General features: G+C 41.7%; 1 protein-coding gene across 1 annotated transcript; it reads left to right on the forward strand.

Annotated features, from left to right (window-relative positions):
* The first annotated feature begins 1,954 nt into the window (after window positions 1–1,954).
* On the forward strand, window positions 1,955–21,507 carry LOC112218847 (solute carrier family 2, facilitated glucose transporter member 1). The gene is made up of 10 exons (XM_024380063.2): window positions 1,955–2,352; window positions 9,589–9,684; window positions 15,566–15,726; window positions 15,854–16,094; window positions 16,226–16,388; window positions 16,624–16,811; window positions 17,196–17,300; window positions 17,398–17,499; window positions 17,661–17,864; window positions 18,727–21,507. Exons 1-10 carry the CDS (start codon window positions 2,335–2,337, stop codon window positions 18,925–18,927), a joined length of 1,479 nt encoding a protein of 492 aa, XP_024235831.1. The 5' UTR covers window positions 1,955–2,334; the 3' UTR covers window positions 18,928–21,507.
* The last annotated feature ends 938 nt before the right edge of the window (window positions 21,508–22,445 follow it).

The raw sequence follows: 22,445 nt of genomic DNA on the forward strand, positions 1-22,445 counted from the left end.
ACCTGAACACTAGCATACTAAAGGCATTACTTTTTAGGTCAGAAATTATTGCAAGCCTCATAAATAAGACATTACATAGTCTCCTCCCACAACCGCTGTGGAGAGCCATGAATCTGGCAAGCGTAACTAGACATGGCATTGTCTGTTGGATTCAAGAATATACATTTTTCTTTGATGTATTTATTTTACATAGTAAGTTGACTGAGAACACATGGTCAGCCAGGTCAATCAATCATAGGTAAGACTATGCAAAGACATTCAACAGCAACAAGCAACAGTCAGGTGTTCTAGAACTGCATTATAACCCCTGAAAGTGTATCACACCTTTTGACAAGCTTTGATGATTTTTTCATTCATCAGTCATTCCTACAACATTCCTTGGTAACTGCTGATGTTTACATCACAAAGTTTTTGTCAGCAAAGAACTAGTCCATTTTTTTGTGTAACCAGTTGAACTAGTTTTGAGTGACAATTTTCAATCTTACAAATAAACCTTACATTGCCTCATGATTATTCAGACATGACAAACCCACAGACAATGTGAAATACCATGTTGGTCTTCCTCTACCTCTGTTCCTCAGCCTGTTGCTTTAGGACAGGTCAGTCCATATGGCACACTCACTGGCCTTTGTCTACAGTATTTGCCTGTTATTGTTTTCCAATGGTTTCAAAGGGAATAGATTATATAAAAAGGGAACACATTTCTTCAATTTTTATACATTTGTTCTCCTGTTCCCGACTCTTTCATTTGCACTGTATAAACACACACATTTTCCTTTCTGTAGTAATGATTATTTTCCTAATTTTTTGCATGCACTCTGACCGGACCCTTCCCCGCCATCTCAAACAAAAGGTATTACGCAGGTTAATTTATTCACATGAAAATATTTGTTTTTACACACCTTTAATAACAAACATCTCCATCACAATTTATGGTTTTGAATAGAGGGTACCAATGTCACATTACCAGCTTTGGTCAAAGATCACAGATGTTGGATGTTTGAAACACTGTTTATGAAGGACTGAGCACGCATGGTTACAGTAAGGTGCTGAGAAATAAAGGATGACTGACTGGATTAGAGGTTGACCGATTATGATTTTTCAACACCGATACCGATTATTGGAGGTCCCCAAAAAAAAGTAGATGCCGATTAATCGGCCGATTTTTGCATATATTTGTAATAATGACAATACTGAATGAACAATACAACAATATTGAATGAATAATGAACCCATTTATATTAACTTCATATAATACATAAATAAAATCTATTTAGTTTGAAATAAAAAGTCTGATTACTGATTGTTATGAAAACTTGAAATCAGCCCTAATTAATCCATCGACCTCTAGACTGGATGTTTTTTTGTGTGTGCCTAAAAATGAGTGTTGACATGGATCATTCAAATGTATTACTAGGCTACTACTATCTCTTCACTTTTAGTATAGTTGGGATAAAGTACTAGGAGCAAGTAGACCTATGAAGTATAGAAATTCTACCCTTGGTAGGCAAGGTCACGTTATTGCTTACTTATAGCTTACGTGGGGTTTGCAAGTGGGATGAAAAGGTGGTGCATGCCAGTGTCATTTCCTGCCATGGCCTCAAACTATCAGCAATGGTGAGTACATTTGCGCCCCCTGCTGCAAGCGTCTGATCAGTAGGCTATATAACCATGTTATTACAATATAATACTTTGCTCACGCCTCCACCAAATTGTAATCAAAATGTATCATTTCAATTAAATACATCGAGGACGATGTGCTTAACACATAACTATCCGACCTAGTACTTCAACAAAACTAAGTGACACTTTTCAGAGTTACATGTCTTAACGTCGTCATAGGGGTGCATGTTTAAACCAATAGAAGCTCAGGGATAGAAACGGGCCTCCTCCTTACAAATTGAGGCTGAACTCAACTCACATTGAGGCGGAACTAAACTCTTGCGTCAGCCAATCACTCTAGACGGGCTGTAGGAAATATATTCACCGGTTTATTTCCCCAAAGAGTAGACAGTCTGTACTCGAAGAACGAACTACTTCAACAACCCAAGAACACTTTGGGGCATGATGAATCTGAAGTTTTGAGTTTATGACAGAAATTACACTAGGGGAATAAACACGATGAACTGAGGACAATTTGAGATTCAAATAATTACGCTGAAAATAAAGAAGAAGAACAAAGAAGATACTATTGTTTATGACATATTGTATCATTATCATCTTAAAAATGAGACACATCGTCTGAGTTAAAAAAATTGCCGCGGAAGTTACCCAAACTATATTCTCGACATTTCAAGATTGCCAGCAATAATATCGACAAGCCATACTGCGGCAATGGATTCAGGCAGCAAGGTAGGTTAATTGTATGAGTGAGGCTAACGACTAGTTGGCAGTATTCATAGAAACCAATATACAAAACTGTTTATGTGTTTGTGTCTCTCTGAGAGATAGAGAGAAGCTAAGAGAGATAGAGGGAAGCTAGCTTCCTAGTAATGAAAACTGATTAGGTTAGCGTGAGACTCTCAAACTGCCTAGCTGTGTTAATGTCAATGGGTTCCGAATACTAAGTATTTTTTAAAGAAGTTACACTAGCTAGCCCATCATGTAATTGTTTTATTCAATTGAAACGTAAAACGTGTGTGCTGTGCTGCTCACCATCGTCTTTGGACGCAGTCGGATATGCGGCTGCTGGGGAAAATGCAGCACACGCGCGATCGCATTAAGTCAGATCGTGGGGTAGGCCTACTACATTCATGGCCGCTAATTGGCTATTCATAATCCCCCTCCATACATTACAAACTACATGCGTCCTGGCCAATTGTAAACCCCATCCCCTCTGTTGACATCATGACTGTATCTGGTGTAGTAATCCATTTATAAAGTAGTGGATTAAAATGAGGTCAATGAAGAGCATGATGGCATTACTCACAGGAAGGCAGCACATTAAAGTCTAAAGATGATTAAATATTATCTGTTTTATCACAGCATATGAGATCTTCACTTCATTTTTGTTCATTTTCACATTGCATTTGATGTAACATTTGCTTATTGTTGTTTTACAATAGTAAAAGGAAGAGAGTGAGACGTGACTCATCTGGTCTCTGATATGGCTGATTTACCACTGACTGCTGATGCTGTGTGGTTAGCTACCCCCCTGACAACTTTAAAGTCACTTCCCCCAGCCCTCACTTAGAGTTTACTTCTGGTTGAAATGGTAAACATGTTTATTGTTATTTGTCTGTAACCCCTTTTATGGTTAGGCATAGACGTTTGATTTCCTGGCGCTCAGCTGGAACACAATTAAAATTACCCCTTTCCAGTCATTCCCATTAGGCCAGTGTTTAGCTTTTGTCAGACAGCTTGAGCTTTGAGCATGTGTCCAGGCTAACACCGCACTGAGCATGTCTACTGGTTTATAATCAGCATCTCGTGGTTGGGCATCGCACTCTGGCTTGTGCTTATGATCCCCGAGTGTGTGCAGCACAGCTGGACAGGGAGGGGGCAGTCAGCGTGTGGGTAGAACCAGGGGTTGGTGACACAGGGTGTGGCGGATATCTGGCTATATGTCAAAAGCCAAACTACCAATGAGCTGTCCCCAGCCATGGTTCAGTCCTGTGTGCATAACATTGTAATAAGCATTTGTCAATGATATTCTGGTTCATACTGTATGTCTGCAAGGTAAAGCAGGCTACGTTTTGGCTCTAGGATAAATGTCCTCATTGCCAGTCTAGAGCTTTCCAAGGAAATCATTGTATTGTATTTTACATATGGCTGTGACGTTCATGGAATTTTGGATGACTGTAATTGGCCAACAAATGACCGTGGTCTCCGTAATAACCATTCGAATAGCACATTTTCTCCTTTCCTCCACTCCTGACTACATGTGCTGCCATAAAAAAATATTTGAATAGAAGAACAGGCATCCTCATTCAAATCAATGATGGCATAATGAGTTGGCTGGTGGTCATCGTGAGTGTAACCATGGTAGCAAAGCAGGAAGTAAAAGCAAAAAGTAAAAGCTAGGTTGAAAATATACCGGTTAAGACTATGTTGTCACAAATCTGGGACCAGCACCGTTGCTAAATAGCATAGCTGGTCCCGTTGTTGCAAAGAATTATTGGAATTAGAATCCCATTGTCTTCACCTTTGTCATCTTCAACCTAGAGTAAAACAGGAAGTGTACCCATCAATATGTGCTGTGATTTGTTGATTCAACTCAACTGACATTACAAAAAATACATTCCGTTGCATCAGTTAACATCATTTGAATTTACATACTACATACCATGGAAATTATTGCAACACAATACCAGGCATCCATTGTTAGTGTACCCAGAGGTTAACCAGTCAAATTGCCAGGGTAAGAGGTTCCAAGCCCATTCTTTTCACCGATTGCTACAACACCTTGCTTGTTTCAGCAAGGGGCAACAAAATTTAATCACATCGGTAAGAGTCCATGTTATCACAGAAACAGACTCAACTGCACCAAATGCCCGACTGTCCTGTCTTCAGTCAGTTTTTTTTAAACAGTTATTTTATTTTCATGACAGTCTTCATCCATTAACCATCAGCTACACAGTAATTATGCCAGCCCTAATTAGATTTTTTAGTCTCACCCAGAGTGAGTGAGTGCGTCCATGTTCATACTGGTCCCCTGTGGGAATTGAACCCACAACACTGTCATTGCAAGCACCATGGGCTACCAACTGAACCACACAGGACCATTGCTGAGACATTGCCCTCTTAGCCTCACGTTGATACACCTGTTCAGATAGACATCTCCCCTGCCTGACTGCTCACCCCAGGGGTGTTTAACTTCTCCCAACCTCTCTCCAAAACAAAATACTGTCTAACCTCTTTTCCTATTATAGACTGGATAACAAGCATTTCCTTCCGACACAAAGCCTTCCGATTTATGGGCAGTTTGGGCACAAGTTGCAAGTCCCTTTAAAGCTCGACTGAACAAAATACTTTGTTTTAGTTCAGTGGAAGCCTCTTTTTCTCCTGGGTAAGAAACAAGGTAATTGGGGCAAGCGTACAGTTGACCTGGTCTGTGGTGAGTGGAATAACTCTAAGAAGCAATTCGATTTTTAACTGAGTGGACAGTTCTGGCTTTTAATTAAACCTAAAGCCGGCATTCAGTTCCTTCCTTCTAAAAACTTAATTCCACTCAATCCACTGGCTTCCTCCACTCACTTTATTTCCCTCTGCATGACTGCCCCTTCAGTATGCCCTTTCAATATAAGTGTCAGTGTGTTCTAATGAGGCCTAAATACTTTTTATATAAAAGATGGGATTAAGAGATCTGTGAATGCTGTAATTGAAACAGGCAGAAACGTAGGGCCTAATTCATTTCCTCAAAAAAAGTGGAAGGCATTGTGCACACTGTACTGACCTCTGCTAATCGCTTTTCATGTGAAGGAGAGTTTGGTTAAATCTGTAAAGCTGTAGTGTAGTGTACAGGCTCATTCGCTTGTTCTCCATAGAGCTATACTGTATCTGAGATTGTGTCAGGTTTGACAAACACCTGCACCAGATATCAGTGGGAAATTCGATGGATCAGAAATACACGTGTATGGAAACGTTTTGTTTGTATCTGACAGTCTTTACTTTATTACATTTCGTTTGACAGGTACAGTGCATATTAATTCATCCACATTACTGTAAATGTGCCAGTTTTTGCCATCCCCCTAATTTTCTACTGCAGTCGATCCATTGACCTCTTTGTTTTAGACCATGTTATGGACCATAGACTTGTTCCTGTGAACTCTTCACTCAGTGAATGACTAAGGGAGGCAGTCAGGATACACAGGAGGGGCTCTGTGCTGTCCTGTGCTGTGAGTCAGGTTAGGGAGGAGGATGAGGGAGGGATATTAGGTTCCCCTGTGAAACCCGAGGCTGTCAAGGAGGTGACGTTTGCAGGGACGTGAGGCTGGCGGCATAGCCATCATTGAGAGCCATAGGCGAGGTGAGTATGTGGGGAACTGGGAGCTGTGGCACAGCCAGCCATGGCTTCTGCTTTCTGAACAGAACTAGGCCTATCGGAAACCTCAGATGTTTAGATTAGAGAAGGCCCTTAACCTTACAGCACCTGAGGGTTATTCACATTATATCTGTATGTACTGTTGTCACTTACAGACTGTCACTGTAGCATTGCCTTGCTAATCAATATGATACAGTGTTTCCCAGCGGTACTTTTAGCAGAGGCTGAGGTGTTTGAAGAGGGGGACTAGAGAAAGGTTATACAATACACTGGAACTGGATGACTAATGCATTATACTATAGGTGTCACTTACAGGGAAGATGTGGCTGTAAACATTTCACAGCAGGAAGTAATTATGTTTCACCAGACATCCTCCCAAAACCAGTGAGGTCAGTTTTAAGGCTTTGGTCACCTGACAAAGTGCTGATATGATGTGAAAAAGGGTTCCGTCTTACATTGTACCTACTTGGAATTGACTCTCACAATTCCACATACCTCTGTTACACAACTCTGGCCCATCCCTGCTCACCATCGTCATTCGTCAGGGCAGTATACCATGTTTCCTTGTTGGACTGCTTGTTGATCACATAAAGTCGATTTTAATTGACCTAACGACCTCCAATATAACCCATGAACTGTGTTGAGTAAACTGTTGCTCAAGGAACAGGCCTTATGATCACTTTAGATGTTTGCTCAAGCCCAGACTATCTCATACATGAATGTAAAGAGATTTTACTGTTGATGCATTTAGCTAGATGAGGCAGGTCTGAAACGTAAAAATTCACTATAATCATATATTTGGAGAGAGATTGTTGTTGTTTTTTTGTTCCATTTTACATCTGAATATGACATTTTTATTGATCCGAGGTAGATGTGACTAAAATTATAGGCTACATTTGAGACATTTACCTTTTTGTGTTAGTACTAATTTAAATAGTGAGAAATAATCCCTTTTGCGCTAACTAGGCCTAAAGCAACTGTCACCAATACTACAGCCCACTCACTGTGACTGGGCTAAAATTTACAGACTCACTCCTGAGAAGGAGGAGATTGATTTGCATGGAAGTTTATCTTTGGGAGGAATGTAAACTTGGCTGGTGGCAGCAGCTGTTTTATAACAATGGTGTTTGTTTAAAGGGCCAGTGTAGTCTTTAAGGCTGTGATAACCATCTCAGAGCTGGAGGGCGTGACTTCATCGTTTCCAAGGTGAAGGATACGTGACCATCCCCTTTCAGAAAGAATACAGTGGAATGTTTTCTGATAGCAAACCATACAACACAAGATCTACCCTGATGGTGTGTGTTTACATCCTGTGCTGGGCTGGTTATAGCAACCCAGCCATGGAGTTGTTGAACCCCTGCGACTCATTGCTTGTGTGGAACTTTATTGGTTAAGCTGCTACTTTTTCAGACTTACACTTACCCCACCTCACTTTCAGACCTGCCCTTGTTTAGGTCTCTATTACTGAGCTATACTAAGCTTGCTGTGTTGTGAGTGTTTCCAGCCCACTTTGTAGCTCCCACCCTCTTCAAGAATCTCAGAATGAACAGAAATGGAATGCCTTCCCTTTTGTTTAGAATAGCCTTGAGCACTTGTTCTCAACAGATATTTTAGGTGAGGTAGGCCTAGTTCATTAGTGCCCTTTAAAGCAGCATTTTTTAAAAGAGGATCCTCAAATAAATACAATTTCCCTGTCAGATAATCCCATGTCAGATATGGCTGTGTAACTCAGTTGGTACAGTAGAGCATGGCTCTTGCAATGTTGTGGGTTTGATTCCCACGAGGGACCAGTATGAAAATGTATGCTCACTATTTTATTTAACCTGGCAAGTCAGTTAAGAACAAATTCATATTTTACAATGACGGCCTACCCCAGCCAAACCCTCCCCTAACCTGGACGACGCCTGGCCAATTGTGAGCCACCTTATGGGACTCCCGATCACGGCCGGTTGTGATACTGCGATCAAACCAGGGTCTGTAATGACACTTCTAGCACTGAGATGCAGTGCCTTAGACCGCTGCGCCACTCGGGAGCCTAACTTAAGTTGCTCTGCATAAGAGCGTCTGCTGAAGTACTAAAATGTAGATAGTCTTTTACGCTTCTGCTACTTTCTGTTCATCATATATGCACAGTCACTTTAACGATACCTACATGTACATACTACCTCTATAAGCCTGACTAACAGGTTTCTGTAAATAGCCTTTTTTGGGGGGACTATTGGTTAGAGCCTGTAAGTAAGCATTTCACTGTAAGGTATACACGTGACAAATAAACTTTGATTTGATTTGATCTTCCTGGGGGGCCTAGTTTATCTCATGAATAGGAAGCACATATAGGCTATCATGCAAGTTTATCTAGTTGAGTGCTTTTTGTGACAATGTGTCAGAGCCTACTGTATATTTACCCTTGCAGAAATACATTTTGGGATGGTTCACTTTCCCTCACATTTTACAGACATCTAGGATCTTGTCATAACTACACTGGCTTTAAGTTTAGAATCAATCACAACATGAGTATGAAAGAGGATCTCAGCTTCCATAGCAACTGGTGTAAAGCATTAAGGCTAAATCAGAACAGCCATGTCACTATCAAAACATCACCACAGATACAGACAACTCCTAAACAGAGGAAAACTCCCAGTACCAGTAGCCCACATACCTCTTCTCCACACGATTGTAACCAACAAAAAATGAAATCCCAATATGCCTACAATACAGACAATACGCCACAGACACACTGCATAATGGCTCACCTAATATGTGTTTGTGTGTATGTATGTGTGTTAACTTGATGGCAAGAGGAAAATATCTGCCTTCCTTGTGGCTCCACTGGGATTATGCCAATCAAACAATTTTAGAAATAACAGGAACACAGACAATGACTGAGGCTAGATCACCCCTCTCCTGAGAGGGCTGGGTGTGGACACGTGGTCCTAATGCACAAATATTTAGGCCTACAATCAACCACCTGAGGTGGACAGATTTAGGATGAATTCCCCGTTCTCTGTGCTTGGCCTGAGGCTAGGTTGCCTTCTTGCAAGTTATGTCACTATCACACACATTTGGGGCAGTACAATCACCTATTGCGCAATGTAGGACACTAGCCCATTCTATAGACACTGCAGCTCAAGTTTTTAATTTCGGGGAGGAAAAAAAATATTAGAAACTAAAGCATTACCAGGCCCAAAATCCTTAGATTGCTTTGCAGTTAATCAACAACACAGGAGGTCCACACAAATGACATGAGTCATGACGGGACAATCAATATGTTTTGTATGCCGTCTTCAGGGTGTTGATAGTGATTACTTGTCAAACTAGTTGAACAAGATAAAGTCAATGGATATTGTACAACTAAATTGATTAACCTTTACAGTACAGTGTGCCAAGGAGGTTCTCACCAAAATATGCCTTAAGGCCTGTCTAGCCTAGGTCTAGGCTATATGGAATGGCAACAACAGGATAGCTTAGCCTAGAGATTTGTATTCTTAAGACAATAAGTCTATCAACTCCAAGTACCTCCAAGCTGCTCTTTTCATGCTCTGATACAGTACAGGCATTTGGAGAGAGGGGATTTCTAACAGACTTTCTCTCCTGTCTATATGCAGCAAGTGACCTTCCAGTTGATGCTGACGGTGGGAACAGCAGTGATTGGCTCGCTGCAGTTTGGTTACAACACGGGTGTCATCAATGCCCCTCAGAAGGTGAGTCCACGGGAATGAGATTGGGTGGGGAGGTGGGGCTGATGTGTCTTATGGGAATTGGATGGGGAAGGCTTATCTATATTTATCCAAGTGACACCGTGCTCGAATCTTCCCCAACACCTTTTCCCAGATGAGACTGCCGCTGTGTCTGCCTTGGCCAGTCAAGATGTTCCCTGCAACACGTGAAAAAAGGGGAGCTAATAATATCTCAAGTATCTCGTCCAAGGCACTCTCCATTAAAGGGCCTCTGTGGTGTGCAAAGGACTGTTTTCATGCCCCGAAGGGGCTCAGATTGTAAGTGAGGCGACAACCAGGAGAGCGCTACTCACTCCGCTAAAGGGAACATCATTTTGGAGCTCTCAGTGAGACGTGTCTCCAAAAATGGAATTAAGTTATTTTCCATTTACTTAAACAAAATGTGTTTCTTTGACCCTACTCCTTCACATTTCTCGTGAAAGTGGATCCCTTGAACAGTTTTGTACTGTAGCTGCTAAATCTACAAAATGGTTTTGTTTACTGAAAGCTCACAATATCCAGGTGATATTAGGTCATGTGGGTCATAATAATCTTTCAGTTTCAAATAAAATAACATTTGATTAGTCACATGCGCCGAATACAACAGGTGTAGTAGACCTTGCAGTGAAATGCTTACTTACCAGCCCCTAACCGACAGTGCAGTTTCAAAAAATACGGATAAGAATAAAAGATAAAATTAAAGATCAGCAGTAAAAAATAACAATATCTACAGGTGGGTGCTGGTACAGAGTCAATGTGCAGGGGCACCGGTTAGTTGAGGTAATATGTACATGTAGATAGAGTTAATTAAAGTAGATGCGTAGATGACAACAGATAGTGGTGGTGGTGGTGGTGGTGGTGGGGGGTGGGGGTGGGGGGTCAATACAAGTAGTCTGGGTAGCCATTTGACTAGATGTTCAGGAGTCTTACAGCTTGGGGAAGAAGCTGTTTAGAAGCCTCTTGGACCTAGACTTGGCGCTCCGGTACCGCTTGCCATGTGGTAGCAAAGAGAACAGTCTATGACTAGGGTGGCTGGAGTCTTTGCCAATTATGGTGGTCTGCTTAAAACATGTTGGTATTACAGACTCGGACAGGGAGAGGTTGAAAATGTCAGTGAAGACACTTGCTAGTTGGTCAGCGCATGCTCGCAGTACACGTCCTGGTAATCCATCTGCGGCCTTGTGAATGTTGACTTGTCTAAAGATCTTACATCGGCTGCGGAGAGCGTGATCACACAGTCTTCCAGTACAGCTGGTGCTCTCATGCATGCTTCAGTGTTATTTGTTATTTAGGTGAAAGGGCTAATCCACACAGTATTGGTCTTTGTCTGAACAAGCCTTTTGGCAGCTCGGCTCATAGTTCCAGGTGCTTTGTTGCCTGAATACATGGGACACCTGCCCTCTCCATTACTTTTGATATATGAGCGGCTCTGTGTGATCTACAGTCCCAGCTGTCTCCTGTCCTGATGTTCCTTTCTCAGGAGACCACTTATTGCTCCATCACACACACTCATTTGTCTGTCAGTACCTACCTGTCATACCTACCAAGCGCTTCAATTGATGTTTGGGAGCCAGCACTGTTTTGTGAATAGAATAGTAGGCTACAGATGTAGGATCTTAATTTGAGTCAAGTTTGCTACAGCAGAAAAATAATCCTACAGTAACAGGAAATGTGAATTATTATGTGGATTATAATGGACATTTTTGTAGGAATTTATATATTTTTTGTTAAGGCAAATCAAGTCTGAAATTTCAAGGTGACAAAGACAAACTTTAGAAGCCTTTTTAAAACTCAAATACACTACAAGTGTGCAATTCCTGATGTTCAGGAAAATTCTCAGCAACAAAAGAGTGATCAAATTAAGATCCTACATCTGTACACAATAGGGAAGAAAATAATACTTTGATACCTGTTTATTACAGACCGGTAGACATTCTGATTGGTTAAACCCCCCAGCGGTGAATAATTCAAATGTGATTGTAGGACCAGATGATCTAGTTCTAAGTATAAGCCTAGCTGATGTGTAGAGGTGGGGTGCCCTCCTGTAAGAGTGGTCAAGGGGGGCAGTGGTGAGAAGGGGGTGGATATTTTTATTTATTTTATTTTTATTTCACCTTTATTTAACCAGGTAGGCAAGTTGAGAACAAGTTCTCATTTACAATTGCGACCTGGCCAAGATAAAGCAAAGCAGTTCGACACATACAACAACACATGGAGTAAAACAAACATACATGTAGAGGACATGGATATGTAGAGGTTTGCTGTCATTCAGACACTGGGCCAGTGTAAACCTGCCCTCCCTTCCCCTCCTCAGTCTCAGCTGATGTCCCAGTTACGTATATACACACACATACGCACACTGACACATGCTCAGTAATACCACACAATGCCACAGCTGTTTGGAAGCAACATACAGAGTGCAGGGAAGTATTCACAGAAACAGTAGTATTGCTGAACATAGAAACACATCCAGAACATTTCACTGTACCATTTACACCCTGTATCCTGTGCAAATGACCAATAAACTTTCATTTGATTTGAGATCCATGATAAATGTGATAACAGCATGACTAATTACTGAGTGTATAAAACATTAGGAACACCTTCCTAATATTGAGTTGCACCCCCTTTTGCCCTCAGAACAGCCTCAATTTGTCAGGGCATGGACTCTACAAGGTGTCAAAAGTGTTGACTCCAATGCTTCCCACAGTTGTGTCAAGTTGGCTGAATGTCCTTTGGGTGGTGGACCATTCTTGGTACACACGGGAAACTGTTGAGCGTGAACAACCCAGCAGCGTTGCAGTTCTAGACACACTACTACCATACACTGTTCAAAGGCCCTTAAATATTTTGTCTTGCTCATTTACCCTCTGAATGGCACACATACACAATCCATGTTTCAAGTGTCTTAAGGCTTAAAAATCCTTCTTTAACCTGCCTCCTTCTCTTCATCTAGACCAGTGGTCGCCAATGGTCGATCTTCAAGGCATTCCTAGTCGATCACCAAATATTTCTGTAGAAAAGCCAATGAACAATAAAGGCTTGCACTCCTTTTTTAAAGTCATGTTGAGCTGTTGCCGCACCGGGTAAGCAAAGTGTTCCCATGAGACAAACTCCGACTACCCGGCGGACTGGCAAATCTGTTACTAAATCGAGTGCACCTACTACACTGCCCAATCGGATAGCTCAAATCACCGTGGCTACAGAGCTTCCATGACCCTGGCCACACCCAAGTTTAATAGGCTGCTAGCCTACTTTAGATTGAATCATTTTTAAAACCATGACCACAGAGAGACTGTCAACGAATACGGCAAAGAGATGCTGTTTTTATGAGTGAGTTCATGTTTAAGTTTATATTCAGCACTGTCACTGTTTTTTTATTTCTCCTTTATTTAACCAGGTAGGCCAGTTGAGAACAAGTTCTCATTTACAACTGCGACCTGGCCAAGATAAAGCAAAGCAGTGCGACACAAACAACAACACAGAGTTACACATGGGATAAACAAACGTACAGTCAATAACACAATAGAAAATTCTATATACAGTGTGTGCAAATGGAGTAAGATTAGGGAGGTAAGGCAACAAATAGGCCATAGTGGTGAAATAATTACAATTTAGCATTAACACTGGGGTGATAGATGTGCAGAAGATGATGCAAGTAGAGATACTGGAATGCAAAGGAGAAAAAAATAAAACGATATGGGGATGAGGTAGTTGGGTGGGCTATTTATAGATAGGCTGTGTACAGGTGCAATGATCGGTAAGCTGCTCTGACAGCTGATATCACTATTCTACACTATTACAAAACGCGCTTCTTCGTACTTTCGCTCGGGCTGCAGCTGCAATGAATGAGTAGCCAAGTATCGATAGCCCTGCGTTTTATTATTATTAGCAGCTTGTGTCGATTTTTAATTTTAAGGAATATTTCACATTCTCTGGTAATAGGAACAACATGAATTTGTGCATGAGGCAGATGCGGTTGAGGCAGACTCGAGTTTCGCGATCAGATGGAAGACGGTGTCCCCTTTCTCTGGTCAGTCTCAATAGAAGAAAGGAATGAGAGAGCAGGGACCGTGAGAGGCGGTTGGGAAAAATAGTTTTGAACAGTCATCCAACTCGGAATTCCAAGTCAGTCGGAAAATCGGGCATGTTTCTAGAGCTCTGACTTTTCGACCTGAAGATCCCTGATGTCGTAATTTGACCTCGTTGACCATCAGTCCAGTAAAAGTAAAACGTGAATTATTTATATTCATGCTCCACAGTGCCTCACAAGTGCTAAACCAACTGATCTATTTTGTTATCAAAGCTTGAGTTTTAAAATCTTTTTTATTTATTTAACTAGGCAAGTCAGTTAAGAACAAACTCTTATTTTCAATGACAGCCTAGGAACAGTGGGTTAACTGCCTGTTCAGGGGCAGAAAGACAGATTTCTACCTTGTAAGCTTGGGGATTTGAACTTGCAACCTTCCAGTTACTAGTCCAACACTCTAACCACTAGGCTACCCTAGGCTACCCTGCTGCCCCTATGATATGGTCTGATTAACAATATTGGCAGGCCAATGATATAGCCAATATGCTGTGATAAGGTGTTAGGCCTACTTCCCAAACATCATTCCTACAAAACTGTTTGTGTGAGGTTAATGTAAAAAAAAAAATCTGAGCAGTAGATCTCAGCTTGCTTTTTGACTGCGAAAGTGATCTTGACTCAGAAAAGGTTGGTGACCACTGATCTAGACTGACTGAATAAGGGATCAAAGCTTTCACTTGGATTCCCCTGTTTAGTCTATGTCATGGAAAGAGCAGGTGTTCCTAATGTTTTGTACATTCCGTGTATATGGAGACCCTTAATAACCGCCAGCCCAAATCTCCATCTCTCTCTCCGATGTGATTGCAGCCCTTCCGCTCTAAAGACTGTAGCACTGATTAGATTAGGTGTCTCTCAAGTGCCCTGGTTTGCTTCTCCACCCTGCCTGCCGGCTCCAAATTGGGCCCCTTGTAAGCACAGACAGACGGACCTGAATGCCTCCGCATTGCCAGGCCAGGAGTCCACAGAGACAGTAATGCTTTAATCAGTACAGGGTCACCGGTCATGAATGGACAGCTTCTTTCATTGTGGCCAGGTGCGTGCTAGGTCTTGAGTCAGACACAAGCCTATTCAGAGAAATCAAGAATAAGAAATGAAAGGTAGACTTGCCATTCTCTATCTGTAAGAATGTTTATTTTATGGAACTATATTGACAGTGTTGGGCTATACCATATCTTGAACAGCATACCCAGCTTACCTCTCCTGCCCTATAAAATACATTAACAGTTCTATATCAATCACTCAGCATTATATAAGTATTGGTAAAGGGTATATTGTATAATCTATCAGTAAAGCACATGACAGGAGCCAGCAGTGATATTTGGGAGAGGAGGACAGGAGGGGGCAGGGCTCAGTGCCGAGTACTAGAAGTGCTAGATAGAGGTAGAGGGAGTCCTAGACATATGACAGTTGTCAGTGTGCCACGGCAGAGACATGGGGGAGGGGGACATTCCTCCCAGCCTGTACCACTTAACTTCCAGCACAAGCTGATCAGACATATGTATGTTTATCAACACTGAGTCACTGTGGGGGAAGGGGCTGAAACCTGACACCTCGCTCTCCCACAAACGACCTTGTTGCTGGAAAACCTGAAATACAATCCTCTACCTCCATCTACTGGCCATACATCAAACAGCAGCCACCTGGCCAATGGCAATGAGGACAAGGAAACACCTTTTTTTACGGTCTCTTACATTACTGTATGTCTATGGTACATTTGACTGTGATTTGTGTCTATGGCAGTGTTGTGAGCTTGTGTTGTTTTCTCTCCTGCTCTGCTAGGTTATTGAGAGGTTCCTCAACGAAACATGGTTTGACCGGTACCAGGAGCACATCACCAAGACCTCCCTCACCACCCTGTGGTCCATCTCCGTCGCCATCTTCTCTGTCGGCGGCATCTTCGGCTCCTTCTCCGTGGGCCTGTTCGTTAACCGCTTTGGCAGGTAAATACGACACTTCACAATGTTTATTTACAACTGTGTTATGTGAGATGATATTACATGTGTGATATGTAAATGTCTGTAAGTAAGTGGACTATAATTGACATGACTATTTCTGTGGTGTCTACAGGAGGAACTCCATGCTCATGGCCAACGTGCTGGCCTTTGTCTCCGCTGCTCTCATGGGCTTCTCTAAGATGGGTGGCTCGTGGGAGATGCTGATCATCGGGCGTTTTGTGGTGGGCCTCTACTCTGGCCTCTCCACTGGCTTTGTGCCGATGTACGTGGGTGAGGTGGCCCCCACTGCCCTCCGAGGAGCCCTGGGCACCCTCCACCAGCTAGGCATCGTCACAGGCATCCTGATGGCACAGGTCAGTGCCAATGGGCACAGGGATATCGGATGGAGAATAATGGATGATTTGTATGCTTTTCCAAAGGAATCTCTTTGAGAGCTGTGCTATATGATACTCTGATGGTGGTCTAACTATGTGTTGTGGTTCAGGTGTTTGGCATGGAGGCCTTAATGGGGAACGCATCTCTGTGGCCCTTCCTGCTGGGCTTCACTTTCATCCCAGCCCTAGTGCAGTGTGCACTGCTGCCCTTCTGCCCCGAGAGCCCCCGCTTCCTCCTCATCAACCGTAACGAGGAGAACAAGGCCAAGACTGGTGAGTAGAGTACATTTATACACAAACACACTTTCATACACTTGATGTCATCAGTTCAGCCAATGTCAGTTCTGTCAGTTTGAATGAGTTGAAAATGATCTAAAATAAGGGCCATGTTTTAATAAATGTGTTTAATTTAAATTTATCCCTCGAATTGCCTGAATTGATATGGTATGGAGTGACCCAGCCCTAGCAGACTGTAATGTAAACTCCATTCTCGCTCTGTCTCTGTCAGTCCTGAAGAAGCTGCGTGGGACCACAGACGTGAGTGCAGACATGCAGGAGATGAAGGAGGAGGCCAGGCAGATGATGAGGGAGAAGAAGGTGACCATCCTAGAGCTGTTCCGTTCGCCACTCTACCGCCAGCCCATCTTCATCGCTATCATGCTTCAGCTCTCCCAGCAGTTGTCTGGCATCAACGCTGTGAGTCACTTCTCATACACACTTCTCACCCCAAACACATACAGCAGGGTTCCCCTGATTTGGTGGTTTTATTTAGCCCCCCAGGTTTTTTATTTGTTATTGTTCAACATAAGAAGACTACAATAACACCAGGAAACCAGCTCCAAGTTTGTTCCCAAGTATACAACTGGTTTGAAGTGATTATGTTTTTGTCAAATATTATATATGTTTGGGCTTCTTGCAGTCAATTTGTAGTCTACAAATTATTTGTGATTTTGTTCCAGCCCACTGACCATCTGCTCAAGAAAAAATGGCCCTCGGCTGAATCTAGTTGATGATCCCTGACATACAGTATACTACTGTACTTATTTTGAAACTCTAAACTGTGCTGTTGGTGTCCTGCAGGTTTTCTACTACTCTACCCGTATCTTTGAGAAGGCCGGAGTTGCTCAGCCTGTTTATGCTACAATTGGTGCCGGTGTGGTCAACACAGCCTTCACTGTGGTGTCGGTGAGTAACTGTGGCAGATGTGTATGTGTCATTTATGGTGCACATGATGTACCACATTAGGGGTTGGACAGTGTAACTCAACCCTCTCTCCTCTCAGTTGTTTGTGGTGGAGCGCGCCGGACGCAGGTCTCTCCACTTGCTGGGGCTGATAGGAATGGCAGGCGCTGCCGTTCTGATGACCGTCGCTCTGGCTCTGCTGGTACGTAGACTAACTACAGCACACTTCACATAAGGCTAGCAGCTCTCATACGGAATGAATGAGGAAAAACACTTGGTTTATTGATACACGTCCTTGTAAATATAATATGTTGAATGAATACCAGTAGTTTAACCCCCTGCTGTCTGTTTGTCTTCCATCAGGAACAGCTGCCGTGGATGTCCTACGTGAGCATCGTGGCCATCTTTGCCTTTGTGGCATTCTTTGAGATTGGCCCGGGTCCCATCCCCTGGTTCATCGTGGCTGAGCTGTTCTCCCAAGGACCCCGGCCCTCGGCCTTCGCTGTGGCTGGCTTCTCTAACTGGACCGCCAACTTCATAGTGGGCATGGCCTTCCAGTATGTAGAGGTAAGCACTGAGCACAGCCTTGTTAGTCACTGATGGTCATCGTGGTAGATGTTGTCTGCATACTCATCTCGATTAGGGTTGCAAAGTTACTGGTATTTTACGAAAGTTACTGGAATCTTCATTAATTTTGGTAATTAACAGAAAATGTATGGCAATCTATCGTAAATTTTGTAATTTATACTTTAATAATAAAAAATATATTTGTTATATCTGTGTCCATATTGTCCATAAACCATATGGTTCAAGAGAACATAACCCAATTAAGGAAAAAATCAACATTGGCATTATTTTCCATTAACTCTGCAACTCTTCCAAACATTTATTCTGTTCACAGCTGCCACCAGTTTGATGCCAAAACACTGAAAACTAATAAATGTTGACTTAGTAAAATAAATGGAAGTGTGTTAAGAATTAATAAAGGATATTTGCTGAAACCCTCATATTAAACATCAATGGTATTCACTAAATTGAAGATAATTTAGGATCATGTTTTACAGCTTTGTCATTCTAATGTTTATTTTAAAATCATCTTATTTAATTATTTCATACATATTTATATATGATAAGGTCGCACCAAGGGCCAGGGATAATTACAGACACAATTACAGACACAAAATCTAAAGTGCCCAAAAGGGCAGATGTCTTGTGATAGATTACATAAAATCCTTGAAAGATACCAACATTCTAGTAGTTTACTGGTAAACTTAGAAAGTTTCCAGTAATATACCCACTCTTTGCAACCCTAATCTTGATATACTGAATGTGAACTATTAGTTTGAAGACGTGTTTGTTTGGAGCCCACTGCTTAATGAACATGATCTTCAATGTTCTCTCTCCTTCTTTTCTCCGTCTCGCCCTACAGGAGTTGTGTGGCCCTTATGTCTTTGTCATCTTCACTATACTGCTGCTCAGCTTCTTCATCTTCACCTACTTCAAGGTGCCTGAGACCAAGGGCCGGACATTTGACGAGATCTCTGCCGGGTTCCGCCAGTCGGCTGGCACCGGGGGAGAGAAGCACTCACCGGAGGAGCTCAACAGCCTGGGGGCTGACTCTCAGCTCTGAGCACCTGTCCCTCCCCTCTCCTCTCGTCCCACACCCCCTGCTGAGGCCTGGCTATGAACCCTCCTTCACCACCCCAACATGAGGGGACCAGAGTAGCCCACTCAATGATTTGTGCAAACTGACTACTAAACTGACACACTGGCTGCCATCACATTTCAGGTATGTTCACCAAACAGAGAACAGATGCCCCTCACCTCCTGCTCGATCCTCTGTCTCAAAGTCTCAAGCGCTCCTTCTCTTCTCATCACAACAAAAACTTGGTGGGGGCAGGAACCTGGGTGTAAGGGGGTGGGTTGGCATGGTAGATAGAAGGAAAAGGTGGTATTTTCAATTAACTTCAAATTTTATATCAGAAAACAGTCAAATCCTGTGTTACTTTTACTTTATTTTTATTCCTTTGTCTGTTATCTTTCTCATTTTGCCGGTTTAGATATCCATGCTTCTGCCTCTTATGCAGGTCTCAATTATTTTCATTGAATACCCCCAAGAAATTGCATGCCATGTAAATATGTTTTTACCAACTCACTTTTAATCTCTGTCCGGATAGGCTTTTAATTATTTTTTACAAATGGATTTCTTAAGGAAAAATAAATAAAATCATAAAGATAATTTTGTATGTTTATGTCTTAGTTAAAAGACACAGTTACAAATGAGCCAGCTGTTATAAGTTACTGTATGCATACATTTTATATTTAATTCCCAAGCAATACCCATGACCATGAATTTTACACTATGAAATCATGGGACTATTTGAGACATTTCTACTCTTTTTTGTATAGCAAACTATACTCAGTTGAAAAGCAACATCAGCCCATTTCACTGCAGACTAATATAGATGTAAAATATACCCAAATCTGACTTACAACCCCCCCACCTCTAAAACGTAACTGAAGTCCCTCACAACTTTGAGTTTAAACGCCTGGTCCAAAATCATACAAGGCATACACTCCCAGTAGAGCCTTCTAGCAGTTCACAAGACTGTACGTTGTTCTCTGATCTTGTGCCTTTGACAGAAAAGGAGGCTGCCTTTCAAACAGTAACCAAATGTAATGTGGCTTCCAGCCTTACCAAGGTCTGCTTCATCCTGAAAGTGCTTTTAGACCCTTCGGGGTCAAACTCCCAGCTAATGCTCCATGTTCCTTGAAAAGTGGTGACTTTCTTTTTGGGTGCTTTTCATTATTGTAACTCCACAATGCCTTTGGCATAGTTCAGCACTGCTGCTTCCTTGTTCAACTTAGTTTTGTGACGCATAGCTGACAATCCTGTATAGTCAGCTGATATAGCCAACAGCATCTATTGATGTAAGCGGCTCCTGTCTTTGACCGCTGTGCCACTGTAAGAAGTTTTCTATTCTCTAATAAAAAGTTTTTGAGAAAAGTTTTCTTTTTAGCAGCACTTTATCATCCCAATATTGGCTGTTTTGTTACTGAAAATCTTCCGTAATTGTAGTTGGAGCTTGGCTCAAAATGTTTTTACCAAATATGGAACCTTATGTTACTGATAAGAGACTGAAGAGCTACTGTTGGATTACATGATATCATTGTTGTTGTTTAACTAGTACATCTCTACATTCACAGATCTATGTTATTTGAGGTCATAAGGTTGGTAGAATATGTTTTATAATCAAATAAAAGCTCATCTGGCCAGTTGAATACATTTTTGAAGTGGTCTAAATAGTTTTAGTAATGCACCTTGACCCGAACAGAACTCCACAAGCAATATCCATTGTAGTCATTCCATGCTGAGTTTGTGTTTTCAAATCCATGCAAATATATAGTTTGTGTCTTTCAAATTATATGGGACTCTTTCTCTTCTCCACCAACAATGTGTCGGTTAGACACCGCAAACTCATTGACTGTAAGTCTCCCTAAGTCATCAAATGGCAGGATCAATGTAGGCACCAAGACTTGACTGTCCTTTAGATATGCCTGATTGAACTCCAACCTTGTGATGGAGAGCAAAAGATGCACTTACGGACTGAAATCAAATGCAGTGTACTTTGTGTGTATAGTTTGACAATTATATTTGGGCATTTTATAAACACATTTATTAACACAGAATATATGCATAAAAGAGTTGTAGAAATCCATCACTGCACAGAATAATTGTCTAAAAGGGCCACAATACTTATAATGTAAATACAACAAATAGTAAAGGACCCAAATGTATAAAATATGTTATGTTAGTTACTACCTATAGAGGAATATGACTAGTTTCGGTAGTTGTGCATCTACACACCTGCCTTTATTTTGTCTGATTTCCTGTCTGAAGAAATGTCGTATGAGATAACTATTAACACAATCTTACTTCAGCTTTGTACATGAACCATTGAATGATATATACTATTTATTAGATGCCTAATTTATTAGTGTTGTTTTTATTTTCTACACATTTTAGTAAACAGTATGCATTTAATTTTTGTAAAAGCACATGTTTATATGTTGGGTGAAAATGAACCTCTAACAGAATGATCTTCTGTAAAACAGTGTGCCATGGTGTCAATCTCCTGATGGTTTTATTTTCTTTTGTAAGATGTGTGGTTGGATGTTTGACTCAATAAAACAAGCATACAGGAAAACATCAATTAGCTGGGTTCCTTATTTTCACAACAATTCATTTCAGATTGTAATCAATGACTGCAGATGCTCTAAACGCCTTCTACTTTTCTAATAATTGATTTGCCTGACTGGGCTGATGAGGCAGTGGATTGCGCAGTCAGCTGGAACAGAGTAAATAGGCATTTCATCTAACCATCATAGATTTAGCCGGTGGTAACTTGTGGAATAGACTCCGGCTGGAATGCAGTTTTAACCAATCAAATCCAAAATTAGACATACCCCTTGTATAATATTTTATAAGCTTTGTAGGAGAGGATGCCTTACTGATTTATAAATGCCACCATGCTGTTGCCAGGGAAACAAAAATGTATCTTTCTATTAAATTGTAGACGTGTGTGCGTACGCATGTGTGTGTGAGCGTGAATTTGCATCAGTGAGTGTGTATGTCTGGGTAAGTGGCCAGATGAGGTGGTTCTCCCTGCGTCAAAGGAAACTTTGAAGATCACAAGGTCAGAGACAGTCTGATCCCAGGACAATTGAAACCAAACTCTCTCCCTGGGCTGCCCCCCCCCTTTCCTGTCTCTCTGTCTCTCTCTCTCTCTCTCTCTCTCTCTCTCTCTCTCTCATGGGGACCACACAAGCCAGTATACTCTGAATGACCCCTATCTAACCGATGAATTCACTGACCATACGATTGGGACTTTATGGCCATGGAGTCTCATACTCTTTCATGGTTTATTCATAATGCTGGATTTGAAACGTTCAGTGCACCTTTTTATCTGATACAGTGCTTTGCAAAAGTATTCATCCCCCTCAGCGTTTTTCCTATTTTGTTGCATTACAACCTGTAATTTAAATAGATTTTTATTTGGATTTCATGTAATGGACTTACACAAAATAGTCCATATTGGTGAAGTGAAATGAAAACAATTACTTGTTTAAAAAATTTAAAAATTAAAA

Source organism: Oncorhynchus tshawytscha, linkage group LG02, assembly GCF_018296145.1.
Source record: "Oncorhynchus tshawytscha isolate Ot180627B linkage group LG02, Otsh_v2.0, whole genome shotgun sequence".
NCBI lineage: Eukaryota > Metazoa > Chordata > Actinopteri > Salmoniformes > Salmonidae > Oncorhynchus > Oncorhynchus tshawytscha.